Here is a 21,895-nt window from a genome sequence, read left to right as displayed (position 1 = left end):
ATCAACCTTATTACACACATCTTCCGAAAATCTATTCTCAATTTAGTTTTGCATAAAATTATTTGATGCGAAAATGTTTGATTAATGTGCTAACATCCCTCTCATTGGGACTACAATGAAATCCTAACGATCTACAACAACAAAAATACACAACTACTTATATAAACAATCAAAGACAAAATATAAAATTAAACAAAACAAAGAAGAAACCAATTTTAAAGCAAAAGCATTTGTAGCAAAAGAGAAAAAAAAACATACAGTAACCTTATTTAGGCGTGAATGTTTAGATTTGAGTGTGGAAAATCAATAGCAATACAGTGCAAAGTTAACAAATCCATTCCGCTTTTCGGGGCCTGACCAGTAGAAAACATAAAAAAAATTATTGCACACAGATCGCAAAAAGTACGCATGGCCTCTCTCACTCTACAATTGCTTTAAGAAACAAAAATAGTTAATCCCGGCCAAAATGCACTAAATCAAAATTTAAAGCATGCAATTTTTTGTTGTAGGCTGTCGTCTCAAACAAGCCCTTATTGCAGTCAACAATAACTTTGAATCATAAATACCAGGCTAAAAACTGCGACTTTAAAAAAGGTCGAAATGGGTATCCAGTAAACGAGGATAAAATCAAACAAACACACTACATATGATACTACCTATATGGGAAGCGTTAACACTTGCGGCAAATCAGATAAGCGAGTGGGTACTTTGTATTTTAAATTATTTCTTTGACGACATTGGCTTATTAAATTGCCGAAGATAACATGTTTCAGCAACATCTGTCATTATATTTCAATATTTTTATAGACGCCAAGGTGTAAACACTCATTTTCGGATTTGAGGAGGGAAAATACTTCTCGACCAAAAGTGAGCCTGGATTGATCTTGCTACCTGAACCCGACTGTAGGGGGTATAGTATTTGTACTGTTGATGTAAATTACATAAATTTTGATAAATGAACGCCTTAGCCGAAATCCGTGACAAAGCTCTATGTGCTCTTTATTATGTATTATGATCGAGATAAGGCCGAGGGGCAATTGCTGTCAGATGATCACGAACTGCAACGTTGTCAACACTTCAAATTTTCTTACCCAATTTGCAGAAGCAGTGAGGAAGTCGAGCAAGAGGAAACTATAGAAAATAGGCTGTATGACTGTCCTGCGCTAGCAAGAAGAAGTAGTTCTACGTAAGGTTTTTATTTCCTTGAGGACTTGACTGAATTAGCGGATGTGAAAATTTGTGAGTTATAAGGCTTTTTAAAGCGATCTCATTAGTACAATGGTAGAAACCAGAAAACATTTTCTTTATCGTGTTTATCTAGTTGTTGCAGTCACATTTGCATGTGGAGCTAGCGATTCACGTCAAGCTCCTATGGGTTGGTAATTCGGAAATTTGACAGCAATCAAATGTTTTTGTTTTCAACCCAAAACACGATTCTTTGTCTGCACTTATTGTTTCCTCTATTTTATATTTTTCCCAAATAAATAAAGAAAAACGAGCCATTGAAACCAATTAAACAAAGAAAAATGATGCGGGAACAGTTTTATGTGTTGTCATTATCAATTTTTTTTGTCAATTTCCTCACTATAAGCAAAGTACTACTATTCCGTCTATTTTAGCCAAAATACTGGCTGCCGCCCTTGTTTTATGGAGTTTGACAGCATTCAGCTCGAAAAGCTAAATGTTATACACAGTTTGTCGATGAGCAAGCCTGTGTCGATCGGCACCACACGGAATGGAACTTTGAGATCCGATTTGTATAGTGGTCATCGCTAATACGTAAAGCTCAGCTGGGAGATACCGGTCGCATTCACATCTTGCGAATGGTGGAATGTTCCATCCGGAAAAAAATGTAATTGCAGTCGCAGACAATCAGGGTCTCAGCGAGCGGCTCCGGCTATTGCTTAATCATTAAGTGCCTACAATTTTCGATATGACAAGACAAGTTATGGGCGCCTTTAATCAACCATTTAGAAACAAGGCCACCTCTCGACAGACGAAGATTACACTATACAAGAGACTGATACTTCCCGTGCTGTTATATGGTTCTGAAGCATGGGTACTTGTGAAAGCAGATGAGGCAGTGCTTGGAGTATTTGAGAGATTCTTCGTAAAATAAATGGACCAGTTTGCGTTAATGGAGCATATAGGCGAGGTATGAACCACGAGCTGTATGAGCTTTATGACTACGATAGCATAGTAGTCAACGCATCAAAATACAACGGCTGCGTTGGCTAGGTCATGTGGTCAGAATGGATGAAGAAGCTCCAGCAAAGAAGTATTTTGAAGGCAAACACGGTGGTACACGCAAACCAGGAAGACCAAAAGCCTAATGGAAAGATCAAGTGGTGGGAGACACCTTGAAACTTGGTGTCAGAAGAAAATCTTATATTTCCTATATATTTTCGTTGTACGGATGAGCACCAACCATACTATTTGGGATCTCCTTTGTATTCTTTGTCGTTTCTTCTCTCTTCAAGACCCCTTTGGGCCTTGCCGGGTCCAATTTTTAGACTTGTTTTTGCATGTTCTAATCTACTTGGCAATACCTTTCATTTGATAACCATATTTCCTATGTTACACCACTTCCTCCCAAGGGGGGATTTTGACCCCTAGGGGGGCCAAGGAGCCTTTGCTCTTAAAACGGACTTCAGATTCGTGTTACTGGGGTCAAAATCAGCGAGGTACAAAACATGAAAAAAATTTGGGGTTCGTCCCGTAAAGTGCATTTTTCTTCCAACTCTTGTGTTAATGACTTTTGCAAGTCTGAAATAATCGCAAAGACGGCAACACGAGTCAGGCAATAGACAACCATTAATTGTGGCATGGAAACATAGCCATTCTCGCAAATTAGTGGAATATCAAATATACATAAATGCTCAAAACATGATGAAAAAAAAACACAGCACACAAACATTTCTTTCATGCAGGCAGCATGTCCAACCAAATGGAGCCAAACTCAGCGGCCACAAAAAAGCAGCAACAACTCGTGATCAAAGTGGATCACAACGACAACAACACTGATCGATTTGGTAGGTTGATTTCTTTTGTAGTTGCTCTTTTTGTATTTCGCTGCTTATTTCTCACATTGGCGTGTGGGGCCTTTTGCGTCAAAGCCAAACGGAAAGGTGTATTCAAGCTGGGCTTTGTTCGGCTAAGGTTTTTTTTTTGGTTTTGTTTGTTGGCCGATTCGTTGGCGGCGACGTTTGGCTTATAAGCTGTCAACAACAACTCTAGCAACGTTTACAAAAGACTACACCCACGCTCATCGTTCAATGCCTAGTGCTCACCACAGAAATTGAACTTGAGCTGCAAGTCAAAAGATCCGCACAACCGCCTGCTATTCAAAAATGTGTATAATTATGGGAAATGTTTTTGTACAATTGTATCTCATAGATGTATTTACCCAAAATAGTGCGTAAATGACGCAAACGTGACGCTGAATCCTTTTTGCAATCCTGCAATTTAGCTGTGGATTTCTTGATATCCGCATGTGATTTTTTCGTAAACATGATGGAGATGATGAACGTTCAACTTTTTTGCTTGCTGCGGAATTTACAGCAAATGAATTTCGTACTTTTTTTTTCTTTCAGATTTTTATTTTAACTTGCTAACACCATCGTCACTTGTCAACATTTTTCTTTTCTCTCTCTCTCTCTCTCTATCTCTTTGCTACAACTGGTTTGGGTGGTTAAATAATGCACCACACTACACCACACTCTTTCTTTTTGCCAAATGACTTCTTGATTTTTTTTTTCTTCTCTGACCACCACCGAACGATGAGGAATGAGGTCTCCGTGTGGTTTTGTTTTGTTTTTGGACGACCGACTACGTGATGACGAATAACTCCCGCGACAGGTGCCAACTCCGTACCTCACACACACACACACACAAACACCTTATCTAGGTGTAATGTAGTGTGTTGGTATGGTGGTCGCCGTCCGTCTACGGCTATTCCAAAGCTATGAAGTTTCTCATCGGCGCTTCAAAATATCCAAATTCACGGAGGGCAATGTTGATGGCAGTGATTTGCAATATGTTCACTTTTTCCAATTTATATTTTGGTTTCACTTCTACTTCGTAGTTTTCTTTTTCTCATTTTGCATTATTTTGCCTTCTTCGCTCATTCATGGGTAGGTTACTTGGCACACACAGCAAAAAAAATAGAAGGCACAATCTACCTTCACACAATATTTTCACATACAAATTTCTCTGCGCACAATACGCTTATCATTTCGAATTTATTAATTTTCTACAAACGAACATACAGATTCTGTTTTTATTGTAATTTAAGAAAGGGTTATACGAATACGCTTGATAATTTGATAATTATCGTAGAAACTCGTTGTAAATTTTTATTTCGTGCGTTGTAAAGGCAAACTAGAGATCTAAAAGTCGATTTTCGACTAATCGATTATTAGAGTGTTTGTAAGCAACAACATCAACAATAGATAAGTCAAGCGACTCTTTAAAGGAAAGAGATTGCAAATCAACAAAGAAAATCAAGAGAACTGTGATTGAGCAATAAAACCAATTTAGCTAGTTTTCAAACGATAGTGGACATTTTTGTTTGCTTTTACACTTTGGTTTATTTTAACAAAACCCTTTTAACTTTCTTGTTTGCATTTTTTTTTGTTAATTTACATTTGTTTTTCTATGGTGTTTATGTTCATCCAATTCTCTTTTCTCCTCTGTAAAGACTGGTGCCAAGATATATTCGTTTACAGGTATTGGCAGTTGCCCAACAACATTATTGAGTGCACTAATTGTCAAAATCAATGTTGTTTTGTGTTATGTTTCTTAACTATAATAAACATACACAACCAAAACTTTTTGACGGATAGTGCACTTCGGGAGAAAAAAATGTACTCAGCTGTTTATGGTACAATACCTGGTAATTATGTCATGGCTGGTACTATATAAGTTTCTCACAGTTGAAAACAAAAATTTTTCGAGATTACTTTTTTTTAAAACACTACAAAAATCTCAATGAAAACATAATAATTTTATGAACATTTTTTTATAAGTAATGGCAAACGTCCTATTGAATGAAATCAGCATGTTTTTTGTTTCAAAATCTATTATCTAAAAAAAGTAATCACGAAAAAAAGTCGCGAAAAACGAACATAGTACCAGCAATCACGAACAAATTTTGCGAAAAGTGAACATAGTATATCCCAAGATATATTCATTTACAGGCAGTGACAGTTGCCCAACAACAAAATATTGAGAGCACTATCTGTCAAAATCAGTGATTAGTGCAACTCTAATTTTGAGTTGCAGTTTTCGTTCTTGGGTGTTACGGTTCTTATCTAAAAAAAAAAACTTCGCAAGAAAAAAATTTACTCAGCTGATTACGGTACACTACCTGGTAATTATGTCATGGTTTCTTAAGAATGAAGTAAAAAGAAACATCAGATTTCTAGTCGTTTGTAGTTGCCGATTTTCGTTGAGAGCAATAAGCTATCTATAGTTATTTAGCATCTGTGTGTGCAACAGTCGAAGTCGATTTAAAAGTAAAAAATCGAATAATCGATTATAAAATCAAGTCATCGAATTTTTACTATTTTGATTTGTAGTTGTAGCTGGTAGAAATAAGAGGGTAAAGTCACTAGAACAACGTTTAAAGTACGTTTACATTGGCCACTAAATTCGTATTTATGACCTTTTCGTGATTTAAGTGCTAAATCCTGTGCTTTCTTCAGATTGTATCATACAAAAATATATCCCACTACTTCAAGATTTATTTTTTAATTTCAAATAAACCCTATTTTATGGCTACAAAATTCGATAAAAGTACCAAAATATGCAACTGTTTTCAAGAATTGTGGATGTATAAGCATCAGACATCACTGAATAAGGTTAAGCCAAGCGATCAGCCGACATACAAATTTTTTAATTTTGGGCGGTACTTGGCATTGAGGATGTCAAATTGCTCTGTTTGGATTTAGATACATCCATATCCAGGAAACGATGAAAATAGGTGAAAAAGCAGTACTCTGTTTATAGTTAGCATTGTCGGCATTATTTTTACTTTATTGGTTTCAATGGTTCGTTTTTTCTTTCTGTTATTTTATTTATTTGAGAAAAAAAAAATAAAATCATAAGTGCAGATCAAAAAACGTATTTTGATATGAAGATAAAAACAAAACATAACTATCAAATTCCGGCCGCGGAACAATTAAAGATTTTCGCGACTATTCCGAAAGCAGAATAAATACCAACCCTTAAATTAAAATTGATCGTAAATCCGTTTTTAAGGAAAAGATGTCCGGTAAAAATTACATCCAATTACTATTGTCGTATTTGCTTATAATTTCCATCATGTCTTTATAAATCCTAGTTTTCTTAAATTATTAGAGATAAAATAAGAAAAGGTGGTAGAACCAAAAATCAGAAATACGAAGAGATTTCTACGTTATTTAAGTTATAAACTTTTTTCTTTCTTTGCCCACTCATTGATGCCAAATGACCCAGCGACAAACGTAGGGGAAATATAAAACTAGCTCTCATACCTAAAAATCTGCTGACTTATATTAATTTTACACTTTTCCTCAGTCAAGGTGGGTATTAAGTTCGCGTTTCACAATGAAAATTGCTATTTTTACTATTACTTTTTGTAGGTAATAGATTTTAAAGAAATATTTCGCTGCGCTTAAATCTACGGTAAAAGCCGTAGTTCCACTCGAATTTTCATCCCTTAATCACTATGAGCTCCGTATCAATTGCCTTAAATACTGTATTGTGAATCGCACTGTAATTTTTTCAAAAAATAAAATTTTTGCCATTATTTTAAACCAAAAATTATTAAAAGTGTCTTTAAGCCAAAATCTTCATGGAATTTCCTACTCAAAAATCGAATTTGAGTTTGGAACCCTGCTCCGCTCCGAATTCCTGTTCAAAATTTAAACCAAATATTTTATAAACAAAAACCAATAACTGTAGTAAAAGTATATACATATTTACCTGATAGGTTTCATGAAATACTCCAATTAAATTGGGATATTGGAATGTTCATGCCGAAAAGACTAATGAATACCTATATATGTTCAGAGGTCACCGTAGCGTAGAGGTTAGCATTTCCGCCTATGACGCTGCCCGCTGAATCCAGAATCAGAACAGACAAACAGAAAAAAAAATTCAGCGTTTTTCCCTCCTAATACTGGCAACATTTGTTAGGTACTATGTCATCTCGGCTATAAAAAGGAGGCCCCTTATCATTCAGCTTAAACCTGAATCGGACTGCACTCATTGATATGTAAGAAGTTTGCCCCTGTTCCTTAGTGGAATGTTCATGGGCAAAATTTGCAATATATGGTCAACAAATTGATATCTGAAAAAAATTTGCGCATAATTATTAAATACCTCTGAAAAAATGTATATGTATTAAAAAATCTAAAAATTATATTAAAAAATTCAAAAAGCCACTTTGGGTTTAATGGAATAATACTGACCAATTTATTGCCTCAAGACTTTAAGTCTGGAGATCGGCCTATATAGCGGCTATATAAAACTAAAATCCAACTTTATGAGATCAGAAGGTCAGGTCTATACACAAAGAATACGAAATCAAAAATTGGAAAACTTTTTTATACCCAAGATATCTACAAAATTATAAATATCCAAAAAAGGTATTTATTGGGTATATTATATAGTTGGATAATATAAAGGGTGATTTTTTGAGGTTAGGATTTTCATGCATTAGTATTTGACAGATCACGTGGGATTTCAGACATGGTGTCAAAGAGAAAGATGCTCAGTATGCTTTGACATTTCATCATGAATAGACTTTCTAACGAGCAACGCTTGCAAATCATTGAATTTTATTACCAAAATCAGTGTTCGGTTCGAAATGTGTTCAAATTTTGACAAATTTTGTTCAGCGATGAGGCTCATTTCTGGTTGAATGGCTACGTAAATAAGCAAAATTGCCGCATTTGGAGTGAAGAGCAACCAGAAGCCGTTCAAGAACTGCCCATGTATCCCGAAAAATGCACTGTTTGGTGTGGTTTGTACGCTGGTGGAATCATTGGACCGTATTTTTTCAAAGATGCTGTTGGACGCAACGTTACGGTGAATGAACACATTTCGAACCGAACACTGATTTTGGTAATAAAATTCAATGATTTGCAAGCGTTGCTCGTTAGTAAGTCTATTCATGATGAAATGTCAAAGCATACTGAGCATCTTTCTCTTTGACACCATGTCTGAAATCCCACGTGATCTGTCAAATACTAATGCATGAAAATCCTAACCTCAAAAAAATCACCCTATATAACAAGAATATTCCATTTCCCTGTAATCATTTTTCCATTGCTTTGAACTATTATATTATAAAATGTTCTTACAAAATTGATCGCATAGCCCTTATGGTTATGGAAGTTTTAAATTTTTTTCTTCTGAAATATTGTCAATTCCAAATTGACATCAAAATTCCCTATTTTGTTACCATTTTATAGATTTTTTGTCCATTTGCCAACCGCCATGAAAAAATCTATATAGGCAGCTAAAAATTGTTATTTGAACTATCTGCTTTGTTGAAGATTCTTTTAATATTAATCTGAAATAATCTTCATTTTAATTTTTTGTATAATTTTTAGATTTTAACGAACTTTATCAACCTACAAGATCAACACGAATAAATATAGAATTTAACTTACAGTTTCTTTATACTAACTACGTAGTGGAACAGGTTTTTATATTTACCACTCAATGATATTAACTGAGATGGCCTACACAAAATCAAAAAAGGAAGCAAAACTGTCCTAGCGCTTCAGTCGTGTGATCTTCTTTTTCAATTAGTCACACACAAATTACGAGATGTCTTCCTCCTTTTGTTCACATTAATGTAATTCTAGTATTCACGGTTTGCGTATACTACCCAAAGGTATCGATTCAGTCTTTTGACTGCCTAGTTAACATTTCATTGGATTTTGATACGCTTAAAAAGGGAAGGCGTATTGTTGTTATGGCTCCTGGTTCATACAATACCGACGTTTATCGTTAACGCTGACCAACGTTATGAAATGTCAATTTGCGTCCTCATAACTCTAGGCATACTAAGTGGATCAAGCCATGTCCTAATCACAATTATGTTCGAATAAGTTAGACAATCGCTTAGAAATTTTGCACGTTATATACTCGACAAGAAAGTGGCAAATACCAGCTAACTTCCGGGCACATGATAGCTAAAAGCACCACACAGGCTGGAACTTTGAGGTCTAATCTTTATGGTGTTCGTTGCTGTCACGAGAAGTTTAAATGCGAGCTACCGGGCACGTCCACAGGTTGCGGATATTGGATTGCTCCATACCGTGTAGCTGCAACGGCAATCGCGGACAATCAGCGGTATCGAGCGGTGAGTCTCAGTGAGAGTCCGGGCGTCACCGGCTCTTGCATAAATACTGAGTGTCTTCACAGAAAAAATAAAAATCGGTTTCAATCACGAAATTAATTGATCCAATTATTTTTTTACTTACACTGCTTCAATCACTAAAGTGATAATATCAATCTTCCTTTTTGAAGGAGTGATTGAAATAAAACTTCAATTAAAAAAATGATTAAAATTGTTGAAATTTTTAATTAAAATTTTAATTGATCCAATTAAAAAATTTTCGAAATTTTCATTTAATTTTTTAATAGATCTAATTAAAAAAATTAATACATTTTTTTAAAATTTTTTTGAAACCCAGTTTGTAGAGCCGGCTGCTATGAGCTTGCTATAAATTTGTCGAAATCTGGGAGGATGGACCTTCGAAATCTCCTTCCATTTATATTCTAGGGGACAATATATGATATGGTGCTTAAGTAAAATCAATTAAAGGCTACAGTGCAGAGATATTATAAAAGACGGCAATCTAATGGCAGCAGGTTGTGCGTACCGGATTGATCCGATGGAGTCCTTCATCGGCAATGGCTGCCGTGTACAACACACTGCTACAACAACAACATCATATAAAAAAGGGTATAGACCAATTTGTAATTAAAACATTTTTCGATTGAATTAAAAAATTATTGATTCGATTAATTTTTAACAGAAAATTAAAAAATTTCAGTCACGATTGTGATTGAAAATTGTTTCAGATTCAATTTAAAATTTAATTGCATCTATTAATTTTTTTATTGAAAAATTTTGAAAATATTTCAATCACGACTGTAAATGGAAAAAAAATCATATTCAATTAAAAAAATGATTGAATCAACTAATTTTCTTAACTGAAAACGATTTTATTTTCAATTAAATTTCTAATGGAATTTTTTACGCGATTTTTTTCTGTGTATGGTCGATATGGCAAAGTGAGTGATTGGCGCCTTTAAATAACCAATGGCCAACCTGTTCCCGTAGCGATCAGTCTTTTGGACCGGAACGAGTTTGCTCACTTACGGCAGCTTGACGAATATCGCAACCTCCACCTGAAAATATGGCTACAACAACAACAACCTGCTTGCTTTATTCGTTCTTAAGTCGACGTGTTGTCGGAGATAATTCTAGATACCGGACCCATAGACATACAGATTAAGTGTGAGGCAGCCACAGAGGCTATGAGACTTAAGGCGATGGAAGAATGAATAGCGAATAGGAGCAGATCATACCATCACGGTATAATCGGAGACGACGATAGGAAACCTGGATGGAATAGAAGAGTTTACCGTTCAGATGACACTTGAGGTCGAGTGCGAGACACTGTTGCCAGAGACGGAACTCCGTATTGCCATCTGGGAGATCATGCTACACAGATCGATCCAAGCTAGAGGACAGAGTGGGTCTGGGGGTCTACATTGAGAACCCAAAAACTGAGATCTGTTTTCGACTGACCATAAAACGGTCCTGCAGGCGGAGATCCGAGCGATCACGGAGGTGCGTGAGGTGGTGTTAACGCGAGGATATCGAGTGTGACTACCTTTACGGACAGTAAACTGGCCATCAGAGCAATAACAACCAAGACGATGAGGTCTTGGAGTGTAAGAAGGAGATCAACACCTTTTTTGAGGATGGCACGATCCGCATCGTTTGGGTCCCGAGCCACAGCTAAGTAAGGGGGGAATGAAAGAACAGATGAATTGGCAGTGTAAACCAGAGAACTGCCGTCAATAAACTTGGTTATCCCGAAGCCTTTCGGGGTTATGCAGTCCGAGTCAAACGCGTAGGCGACGAACGCTCATGTAACACTGTGAAATCGCGAAACGGTCGTTAGGACGACGAAAATCCTATGAGGAAACCCGGATCGTGAAAAGACGACGCTATTATTGAAAGGATGTAAAAAGGTCAGTATATAAAACGGGCACATAGGACTACTAGCTCACTTATGCAAAATCGGAGCGGCAAGAGGTAGCATGTGTTGGGCATGTGGAGAAGATGATGAAACATTGGAGCATTTACACTTAGATTTTCTTGCTCGAGGTTACTATTTAGTATTTAGAGCGCACAACAAGCCGATTTCTGGCTCAGGTCCGCAGTGGATACCCAACCTAACGTTGTTGTCGACAGACGGACGGACATCACCGCATCAACTTAGAATATCATAACTACGAAACATTAGGCATATTACTCCTTTAATAACTCTTTTGGTTTTAATGGTTTTTATTTCAGCCTTTAAATTTACGATTTTAGTAATTATTGGGTTGCCCAAAAAGTAATTGCGGATTATTTAAAAAAAAGTAAATGCATTTTTAATAAAGCTTAGAATGAACTTTGATCAAATATACTTTTTTTACACTTTTTTTCTAAAGCAAGCTAAAAGTAGCAGCTAATAACTGACAGAAGAAAGAATGCAATTACAGAGTCACAAGGTGTGAAAAAATTTGTCAACGCCGACTAACTGAAAAATCCGCAATTACTTTTTGGGCAACCCAATATTTTATTATTTTCAAAAGAGTACATAGTTCTCTTAAGCCTTAAGATGAAAAATGAAAAACGTGTACACTTGTTTACGGTCACGTAGACAACTGTTTTTGTATCAATCCCATGGCAATCGGTTGTACGTACCGGATTGACCCGATGGAGTCCTCCATCGGCAAGGGCTGCCGCCTCAGTGTACAACATACTGCTAGAACAACAAAAACTGCTTTTGTATGCTTTATTTAACGCTCACTGTATATATACTTGATGTGGTCTTCGACCCATCTATCGAGGGGTTACAAACGGCATATCCCCATTATTATACAGTGTACGAACAATTCTGGACACTACTGTTTCGTAAAATAGGGCTTTGTTGCTTTTTGTAAATGGTTGTGAGTAATGAGTACTACCAAACCGGAATGTGAAATTTAAAGAAAAAATCTTAAGTTGTTATTTGTGTAATCCAATTAACCAATTTTGAGAGAACAGTGCCAAAAAAGAGAAGAGACAGCAACAAACAGCGGTACTCGCTGATAAAGTAGTGTTTATTGTTTAATACACAATCCAAGATCAGTTATCAGCGTCCATTTTGCCATCTCAGTTGTGTGTAATCGCAGAAGGTGTTTTTTGAAATTCATTTACTTCAGTGATTTGTGTCCAGTGTTTTGTTTTTTATCTTGTTTTGCGAAATAATTATTCAATAGAATTCTTCCAAAGAGCCATGTCCGTCACTGTTTCCTTATGCTGGGGGTTTTATCTGCTGTTTGGTTTGCACGTCACACTGGGTCAGTTGGCCTACCCAGAATCTCTACAGACTGACAAGTCCAAATCCAACATCGACGTAAGTTCAAAAATGCGTAGTCATATACCTGATTCTGAGCATGCAGGTGAGTAAGTCCATATGTTTATATTGCAAGCGAAAATGCAAATTGCTGTCCCTAGCGGATTTCAAACTTCAAAGCGGATACGTCTGGTTTAATCTTATTTTCAAAAAGGGGATAAATAAAAGGGAACAATTATATTTCAATAGATGTATATTGAAATGTTTAACGTTATAACATAGAACTTGAGCCATTACAACAAGAGATGGATAGCGAAACATTTGCAGCGAAAGGCGTATACGTATATTCATAACATACAAATAGATTACGGGTCTTTAAGAAGAGATAACTAAAAATTAAGGCGTGCCAATTTCCCTAGGATGATATTGAATAAAATACGTGATAGCTTCACAATGACCTAAATGGTTGATAAGGTATGATTTCATTATATGTGGAGAGTAATAATGAGTATGGCATACTGCATAATTTAAGCTGGCTACATCGAAAGCACAGTCCTGCGGGCATCACTCCACTCGAAGCTCCTGGGGTAAGTCAGCTAGTTCTTCATCAAATGATGTCCCTGTTACCACTGACCGTATGAGCCAATGTCCGATACCCAGAATATTTGGTAGTTTAAAAGCATCTAGAGATACAAATGGAGAAATCCGTGAAGAATCTCTGTTTGGCAACAGTAGGTGTTTTATCATCACAAGTTCTTCTTTGTCTTCGCATAGTCCACAGTAATCTGCTCAATCACTTTGACAGCGGTATGTCAGGTATCTGAATCCAAAATATTCTTGTTGTTGTTGTAGCAGCGTGTTGTGTTCTAACTTTCGTCTGCTTGATTCTGTTGAGTGTCAAGACCCAGGAACTCTGCGACTAAGATGAGGTGCGTTCACAGGGATCTGGGTCTGAGTCGAGTGGGTCTGGCTAGGCAGTTAAACAGGTGACGTGTATCATGCGGTCACTGGTTACAATCGGGACGTACATCTTGTACGTCCGTATCAATCCTTGCTCTGTAGGAGTTGAGGCGGCTGCCTATGCCGGACCGTAATTGAACCAGAACTACTATGGCTTGCCGGGGGGTCAATTTATTCAGGTGCAATGGGAGGCGGTCGTTCTCCAAGGACCACATTCACCCGGTAGCCATTTACGGCATCTGCTACCGTGTCTGCATGAATGTTGTCTAGACCTGCTTGATGTGCCGCTTGATCTAGAGGTTCTCTCTTGTTGCGCTGAACCTCACGCTCTAGATCATGTAGATCTACCTTAAGGCTTCTGGGCGGTGGATATCTATACACAAGATGATGGTTTGGATAGTCTCAGCAAAAAAAACCCAGAAGGTATTGCTTGGACAGCATGTAGTTATGTGTATTTCTATGCCGATGGAGGTGGTCCTCGTGAGAACTGAGGAGACATTCGTAGTTCGAAGAGCGGCACCCTGACAGATCTCAATAGTATTCCACTGAGTATCACAGAGCTGATGAGACCACACTGAACCTGCATAACTTACCACAGACCAGGCAATTGTTTTGTACGTGGTCAACAAGGTTTGTTTGATAGCATCCCAAGTGACTTGAGGACTTTGTTTCTACTTTTGACCTTATCGTAACTTGTGTGGAAAATATGTAACAGGTGTCAAATGTGACACCAAGAATTTTGGGACACTTGGTGGTTAAAATCGTCTCTCCATCGACTATCACATTCTGCTCATTATACACATCTCCCGTATTTGTAGTGTACAATGTGGTTGAAGATTTGGCGGCAGATATCTTCAGATCTCTTGCAGCGAAATATAAGACAAGTTCGTTGAGGTAGACGTTCAACCTATCGCAGATGTCAACAATGGGTGGGGCCTGATGCCATGATCGTATAATCGTCCGCATATGATATGATCTCTATGCCGCCTGGAGGGGGTGGAATGGAGGATAGGTAGAGGTTAAACAGCGCCAGAGATATCACAATACGGGATTGTAATGGGGTCTGTTAATTACAGGATTTATCTCCCGTAAAAAAGAATGCGGAGCACTACAAATTTAAGTTTGTTGTAGCAGTGCGTTCTACTCTGAGGCGGCAGCCTTTGGCGATTAAAGCTCATTTGGCCAGTTCATCTGCTCCTACATTACCAAGAAAACATGATTGGCATTAGCAGGTTCGCACTAAGAGGTAGTAATCAAAATTTCGTCTGTTACACCAAATCTACTAAATTTCCCATGAAAATTCCACTTAAGAACAGGGTATGCTTCTCTCATATCAATGAGTGCAGTCCAAGTAAAGTTTAATCTCAATGATAAGGGGCCTCCTATTTTATGCCGAGTCCAAACGGCGTGCCACATAGCGACACCACTTGGTAGGGCAGATTTAACATGGCAGGATACCTCACAAATGTAGCCAGCATAAGTAAGGGGATAACCACCGCTAAATATTTGTCTGATGTTCATATCGGGATTTGAACCCCGGCGTTCCGCGTCATAGACCGACATGCTAACCTCTGCGCCACGGTGGCCTCCCGCCTCTTAGTATTTTCAATTTGGACTTATCGTGATTTTGGTGTCAGAGGAATGTCCCGAAGTAAGTGCTCAATGTCATACTTGATTAATGCCTTCGCACCTAGGTTTAAGCTACGAAAATCGCCTTAAGACTGTTGGAGCGGGAACCTAACGTTCCTTGAATTTTGGGCACTCTTCCGTTCAGCTGGGAGTTAGTTGTTGGTGCCGATTGCAGTTGCAGATTTGCAGAGGGTGGTAGTCCAGGTATTATACTGAGTAGATACCGGTATGTAATCGTGATCATTGTACGTTGCTGGGCTATTAACGTGGATTACCTTCCTTGTTAAAGGATCGGACGTCGCTTGGTTTGGTTAGATTTTTCAATTTTCCAGGACTTGTGTGTACACGGATGTTCCTAGAAATGGAGGTGTCAATTTGGCTTCAGGTCGCGTGTCACTTTCTTAGGCGCCCATGGAGACGATTTCGATGCCCGGCACGGGAAGCTGCAAGCACCACACAGGCTGGAACATTGAGGTCTGTTATGTGTGGTGTTCATTGCTATCACGAGAAGCGAGCTACCGGACGACGCGTCCAAAGGTTGCGTATAGTGGAATTCTCCATACGGAGTAGCTGCAACGACAGTCGCGGACACTCGGCGGTATCGAGCGGAGAGTCTCAGAGAGAGGCCGGGCGGCACCGCCTCTTGCAAAAATACTTAGTGCTTATGATGCTCGATATGACAAGGCGAATTATTGGCGCCTTGAACCAATGGCCACCCTGTGCCTGCAACGGTCGGTTCTTTGGACCGGAACGAGCTTACATGTAAATGTGGTTAAAACAACAACAACGATTTCGATGCAAAAGCGACAGCACGAAAGGACTATCACTAGAGGAGTAGTTGGAAACAGAGGAACATCTTAAAAGTCACTACTCTTCAAGTGTTGAATGCAACTCTTTCTAAAACATTTTTCTCTTGAGCTATATCCAACTTTAGCTTTTAATATTTTTTTCTTAATTTATCTTTCTTCTTTCTTTATTTTTTATGTCATGGGTTCGATCCCACATGTTTTTTATTTCAAAGCGTTAGTATCTCTCTCCACTTGGTAACTCCATCGGAGTTTTGGTCTTCCCCTTTTCCGTTTTATTATGGTCACCTTCAAAAGACTTCTTTGCTGGAGCTTCTACATCCATACCGACAACATGACCTAACCAACGCAACCGTTGTATTTTTATGCGTTTTCTATGATATCGTCGTCCTAGCTCATACACCTCGTGGTTCATACTACGCCAATATTCTCCATTAACGCATACTGGTCCATCGATTTTACGCAGGGTTTTTTCTCTCAAAAACTCCAAGTATCGCCTCATTTACTTTCGCAAGTATCCATGCTTCGAAGCCATATAACAGCACGGGTAGTATCAGTGTCTTAAATAGTGTAATTTTTGTCTATCGAGAGGTGACTTTGCTCCTCATCTTCTTACTCAGTCCAAAATAGCACCTGTTAGCCAATAGTATCCTTCGTTTTATTTCAAAACAGATGTCGTTTGTTTCGCTTGCGGCGGTACCGAGGTAGTTCTTAACTTGTTCAATTTTATTTATCTGCTCGTATATACGGGGCTTTGTGGAAGTTGATACCATCCACTTTGTCTTATCTCCATTTATTCCCATACAAGATTTAAAAATCTTTTAATTAGAGTATGTGCATTTTCATGGGACAAATATTTTTGTATACAGCAACAAATCTGTATCTATAGATACAACGTCCACATAAACCTCATGGAGGAGATTTTTTCACCGATTTTATTAGAATTTAAAAAGTCCTTCTCTAGTGGAAATTTGATTTCTAGGTGGTGAGCTCACATTAACTGTGTTCGTTAACTTGAAAATTTGTGAAAATTTTCACAAATTGTTACTGGAAGTCGTTCGCGTACTTTATTTGCCAGCAGAAGAGAGCTTGGAAGTGCATGAGAGCGAGCTACATTTTGAGAGTTTGATAATTGAGAGCTTGAAAATTTCTACTGGAGGTGTTTTTCCCAGCACAAATTTGAAGCATTGAATAGTTGTTCCATGAAAACCAGCTGTTTAATTCAAATAAATAACAAAAGAGAGCGAAGGCTGTTCTTACTCTCGTGAAAACTTATACTGGCAAATTTTTATTGGAAAAGTACGCGAACAGGCCTATTATTTAGAGCCTTTATGATATACGCATTATATGATATAGCCGCGATAAATCCTTGTTTATTAATTTTTCTGCATTTTTAGGGACGCTTACCTCTATATAGTCCTGCACGATGCAAACAACATGAACTATTATATCCGGGCGACCAAAAAGATGATTGGATATGCGATTGTGCTCCAGGTAATATACAAAATCTTAATATCTACGTCATGTACAAACATGTTAATAATTTCAACTTTGATTCAGCTGCTTTGTACTATCCCGAAAGTGATGCCTGTTTCCCAGCCTTTCGCCGTGGACCTTGTGAACGTAATGAAATTTTAGTACTCGGCAATGATGCCATCATACCGGAATGCATACCAAATGCCTGCAAGGTAGATGGACAAATTCAAATTCACAATGTGTGCTACGAGTTGGGTAAGGCAGGACCTTGCCCCAATCCTCAGCTCTCCTATGTAGTTGGTGTAGATCCCAAGACGCTGCACATCGATTGCGTTAAATTATCGATTTCGGTAGAATCCAGATTCGGCGATGAGCCCAAACATAATTATGACTTGACAAATGTGGAAAAATGTGCACGCGGTTCTAAAAGGGCTGTACAAGGGCGTTGCCCTTCCTAGAAAAAAGGTACTAAAGCACTCAAGAAAAAATTTAAAAGATGTTTTTAAAAATGTTAACAAAAAAAAAAACAGTTTATAACAATTCAATAGCAATAAAAATGTAAAACAAAAGCAAAATTTCATGTTTTTTGTTTATCCTTTGAACTTTTCCTTGGTGTTATTTGCGGTAACGCATCTAATGGGGTATCTTTTAAAGATCTCTCAGGCATAGGTGGTGTCGTATTTTCTTGTGGTTGATCATCATCTTCCTCGGCTATGCCCTCTACTGAATCTTCGGCTGAGGCCTCTAATTTTAACATATTGTTTTCGAATGAAGCCAAAAATGAACTTTCCTCATATTCTGGCCAGCTGCGGAACATTGAGAACAAAGTCAAAAACTGACTGGGTGTTAAATCTCCGAATTGAGTGTATATATTGATATTTGGATAATAATCGTGATTGCTAATGGACATGCACTGGGCTGAATATTGGGGCAATATGCTCGCATCCTCATCCTCATAAAGTGGAGTTGCAATTTTCCTAGGTTTTTTATTAACTATAAGACGAGGTCCACATCCCGGTATCCATTTCCTATAATGGAAGAACATTATTTGTCTAATGTGCCAAATTATTTGTCTAATGAAGAAATTTCATGGAAAAACTTACTCAAGATTGGGTATTATGCGATTGCGACGACTGACGCAATTTTGTTTTACAAAATACCAAAGTGCAGGCAAATCTTCTATTGTGATGAAATCGAAAATATTTCTTCTGGGAATAATTCTTACAAGATAAAGATGTTCCGGGTTCACGGAACGCACCTATAAAAATTGAGTACAAATTAGGTTAGTTAAGAAAGTCGTTTTAGAAATAAATTGATAATTTCAATACATTAGACGTACTTTACGTCACCTCTTCAATCTATATTTGACAATAAGAAACAAAATCGTTAAATCAGAAAAAGCGGCCTACCTAATCAATATACATAATGTATAGAGGTATAACCTATATTGAGAGTGCGCTATCAGTCCATTAAAAAATACTATGTGTACCTGGTGCGGCAAAGGTTCCTTGCGAGGGTGAGCCTTCGCGGGTTAATAGAGAGAGTACTGGGTATCGCTGAGTTGCGGATATCGGGTACGTGAAGGAGTACCTCTTGAATACAATACATATGAGATTTCTGCACATGTACGTGGAATTAGCGGCAATGAGAATTCCTTTAGACTAAGGGCAATCGCTTGGTCTGTGGAAGATCGCTGGCGTGAAACGACTACGTGGCATAGGTGACACAACGGACTATGAGCCGAGGGCATCTTTTTTCGATGGCAACCTGAAGGTTGTCCTACCGGAAAATGAGCTTTTGGCTGAAGGCGTTTCGTCTTTCCGGTCCATAGGACCGATTACCGCGACCGGCGCCAGTAACTCGCCTTGTAATATCGAACATCATTGGCATTCCGTATTTAAGCAAGAGCCGCCCTGCCTCTTACTTAGACGCTCCACTCAACATTGCTGATTGTTCGCGACTGCAGTTGTAGCTACTTCGTATAAGCCATTGCATTATCCGCAACCTGAGAACTCGCCCTGCTTCTCGCGATAACGATGAACACCAAACAAAGCTGATGGATCCTCACACTCATCCCATGCCGGGATTACTATTTGTTTTGCTTACGATTAACAATCCATAAAATTCTTAAAAAAAAAACTTCATCGAACAAGACCCATATTTAATTGATTTAAATAAGAATGTCACTCATTGTGAACCGCTTTTCACATTTCATGAAACACTGTAGTTATTTTCTTCATTTTTGTTTCAAATACCTACCCGTCGCAGTTTGCTGCCTTTTGAGGTATTATATTCCGCTTGTGTAGGCAGGAAATCTTCTCGAGGCAAATGGGCTATGAAACGGTATTCGAAGAGAATCTGGAACAGTATAGTGGTTGATCTGTACACCATATAACCAATTTCATTTGTACAGGAGAGATGCTGCGAGAGACGAGTTCAAAATTGTATACTATTTCAATAAGAAAGGCATAATAAATACGTACCAGATAAAGAGGTGGTGGTAGAACTAAATACATTTCCGGTCGACCCATGGTTAGGAAACTGTTTTGAAACACAATTGAATTAATCAAATGCTTCAGAAACTGATAGGAACCAATGGCACCAAATATAATTAAATTCGGATCTGCATATTTCAAAGAGAGTAAAACAAAAGCATTTCCAAATTAACATTTGAGAAGACCAATCCTACCCTGATTATGGGCTTTCCGGGGAATGTCCCGCAAAAGTTCTTGAACTCTGTTGCCGTTATCCAATTTATCTTGATATACAAGTTTCCAAATATTAGTCAAGTCTGCAAGTTTAACCTTAACTCTGTCCGGATAAAGCGAATGCATTTCCTGCAAATTATCCATAAAGTAATCCATGGATTCCATTAGAAGAATTTTCTTGAGTTTATCCTCCCGATCCAAAAGTTTACGCGTAAACAAACCAATGCCAGGATTCAATTCCAATATTGTATTACACGAACTTTTTTCTATATAAGGTTCTAGCAGACAGTCTAACGTCTGGGCAGTCTTCTCATTGGCCAAATAAAAAATTGCAGGTGTCTTCTGCTTTTTGTTCAGCAGCTTAGTTGGAAATAAGTTGCCATAGTGTTGCTTCTTTTGCGCCAATGTTTTCAATTCAACTTTTGTTGAATAACAACGAAGCTGCGGCCACAATGACTTGGCAAGCTTTGATCGCAGCACATTTGAATACATATCCTTTTTTCAATAAATGGTATAAGATATAATTATTGCCGGTTAACTAATTTGTTTATTTTTTTGACCGCTGAAAAACAGCTGATCAGTTAGCTACTTTACTCTGGATCTGTTCGCGTACTTTGGTTCGGTTAAATCTTGACTCTCAAGTCGGATTTAAAAAGGTGGTCTCACGCGAACAGCTGTTAGCAGCCGGTCAGGTTTAACTGTATTAAGATGTAAAATTTTTGTTGCATTCTCTTTGTTGTCATCTTCTTTCTCAAACATTCTCTGCTCATGTACGCACACGTGTGCACACACACACAAATTTCTTTGTGTGTGTTGGCAAAACGACAATCAGCTTGATGGCAAGATGGCGAATTGCACCTTATGATTTGTGTTTGTTGTACAAATCAGACCATCTTTAATTGTTTTGCCATGCTTGACTCTATACAAAGCAAGATGCACTTTAAGGCGGATTTAAAAAAGTGGACTCATGCGAATAGCTATTAACATTCCCCTTGTTGTCATCTTGCTTCTCGCATATTCTGTGCTTATATATGCACACGTATACACACACGCACACAAATTTAAGTGTGTGTGTTGGTGCTAAATCGAGCAAAGCGCTGGTTCCAGACAGAATCTCTACACTGATGATAAAGAATCTGTAACTGACTGGAGTCGATTATCTTACAACTGTCCTCAGCCTATCTGAACACTATTATAGTACCCGATGTTTGGAAGATGGGCACTCTGAACTCGCTACTGAAAAATGAAAAGGACACGAGCAAGGGGGAGTCGTACAGACCGATCTCCCATCTCTCATCAGTAGCCAAGACGCATAAAGAACTACTCCTCCGGCTCCTCTCGTTGGACAATTTCCATTCGTATAGCATCAGCATGCATTTCGAAGGCTGCATAATACTACAACTGCTTCACATGCCATCACCGTATACAAAAGTACAATTGTTGTGCTGACAAAGATACCTAACCATCTAATGCTTTTGGATATTGTGGCTAAATAAATAGCTACGAGCACTGATGTGAGGCTAAGGGAGTTTTCTATTTGGTCATGTGACGGCTACGGACACTGTGTTATCATTGAAGAAATCTGTATCCGTTCACAATTGGCAGACTAATTTGCACTTATTTTATCTAATCTCACTGTGCATCACTTGTTTAAGTGCCCATCTAGACCCACTCAAACCCATGGCAGCATCTTCCC

General features: G+C 38.1%; 3 protein-coding genes and 1 long non-coding RNA gene across 5 annotated transcripts in view; 2 read left to right on the top strand and 2 right to left on the bottom strand.

Moving 5' to 3' along the window:
* LOC106085910 (probable Rho GTPase-activating protein CG5521) overlaps window positions 1–4,353 on the bottom strand; it is a 50,228-nt gene extending 45,875 nt beyond the window's left edge. For both annotated transcript variants that reach the window (XM_013250386.2, XM_013250387.2), the window contains exon 1: window positions 3,407–4,353. In XM_013250386.2, coding sequence (XP_013105840.2) covers window positions 3,407–3,512 — 106 coding nt within the window. In that variant the 5' untranslated portion in view covers window positions 3,513–4,353. The remainder of the gene's footprint in view (window positions 1–3,406) is intronic.
* LOC106085911 (uncharacterized) lies at window positions 714–2,293 on the top strand. The gene is made up of 3 exons (XR_001221050.2): window positions 714–910; window positions 969–1,239; window positions 1,322–2,293. It is a non-coding gene; the product is annotated as an uncharacterized LOC106085911 (long non-coding RNA).
* A 7,903-nt stretch (window positions 4,354–12,256) lies between the features above and the next one.
* On the top strand, window positions 12,257–18,066 carry LOC106085916 (uncharacterized). Its single transcript, XM_013250401.2, has 3 exons — window positions 12,257–12,680; window positions 17,413–17,509; window positions 17,576–18,066. Exons 1-3 carry the CDS (start codon window positions 12,561–12,563, stop codon window positions 17,947–17,949), a joined length of 591 nt encoding a protein of 196 aa, XP_013105855.1. The 5' UTR covers window positions 12,257–12,560; the 3' UTR covers window positions 17,950–18,066.
* LOC106085915 (dimethyladenosine transferase 2, mitochondrial) lies at window positions 17,987–20,771 on the bottom strand. Its single transcript, XM_013250400.2, has 5 exons — window positions 20,181–20,771; window positions 19,975–20,114; window positions 19,751–19,912; window positions 18,595–18,749; window positions 17,987–18,519 (listed from the first exon to the last, which is right to left on the bottom strand). Exons 1-5 carry the CDS (start codon window positions 20,689–20,691, stop codon window positions 18,069–18,071), a joined length of 1,419 nt encoding a protein of 472 aa, XP_013105854.1. The 5' UTR covers window positions 20,692–20,771; the 3' UTR covers window positions 17,987–18,068.
* Window positions 20,772–21,895: the final 1,124 nt, after the last annotated feature.

The sequence above is a fragment of the Stomoxys calcitrans genome, chromosome 2 (assembly GCF_963082655.1).
Source record: "Stomoxys calcitrans chromosome 2, idStoCalc2.1, whole genome shotgun sequence".
Classification (NCBI taxonomy): Eukaryota; Metazoa; Arthropoda; class Insecta; order Diptera; family Muscidae; genus Stomoxys; species Stomoxys calcitrans.
Note: the sequence above shows the minus strand (reverse complement) of the source record. Positions and strands in the feature narration are given on the sequence as shown.

What these genes read in the sequence shown, in the direction of transcription:
- LOC106085916 (XM_013250401.2), top strand. Translation starts at nt 12,561, where the DNA reads ATGTCCGTCACTGTTTCCTTATGCTGGGGGTTTTATCTGCTGTTTGGT. An exon ending in AGTCCAAATCCAACATCGAC is followed by an intron (nt 12,681 to 17,412) that starts GTAAGTTCAAAA and finishes CTGCATTTTTAG; the next exon opens with GGACGCTTACCTCTATATAG. An exon ending in GATATGCGATTGTGCTCCAG is followed by an intron (nt 17,510 to 17,575) that starts GTAATATACAAA and finishes ACTTTGATTCAG; the next exon opens with CTGCTTTGTACTATCCCGAA.
- LOC106085915 (XM_013250400.2), bottom strand. Translation starts at nt 20,691, where the DNA reads ATGTATTCAAATGTGCTGCGATCAAAGCTTGCCAAGTCATTGTGGCCG. An exon ending in TACCACCACCTCTTTATCTG is followed by an intron (nt 19,913 to 19,974) that starts GTACGTATTTAT and finishes CGTCTCTCGCAG; the next exon opens with CATCTCTCCTGTACAAATGA. An exon ending in CGCATAATACCCAATCTTGA is followed by an intron (nt 18,520 to 18,594) that starts GTAAGTTTTTCC and finishes CTTCCATTATAG; the next exon opens with GAAATGGATACCGGGATGTG.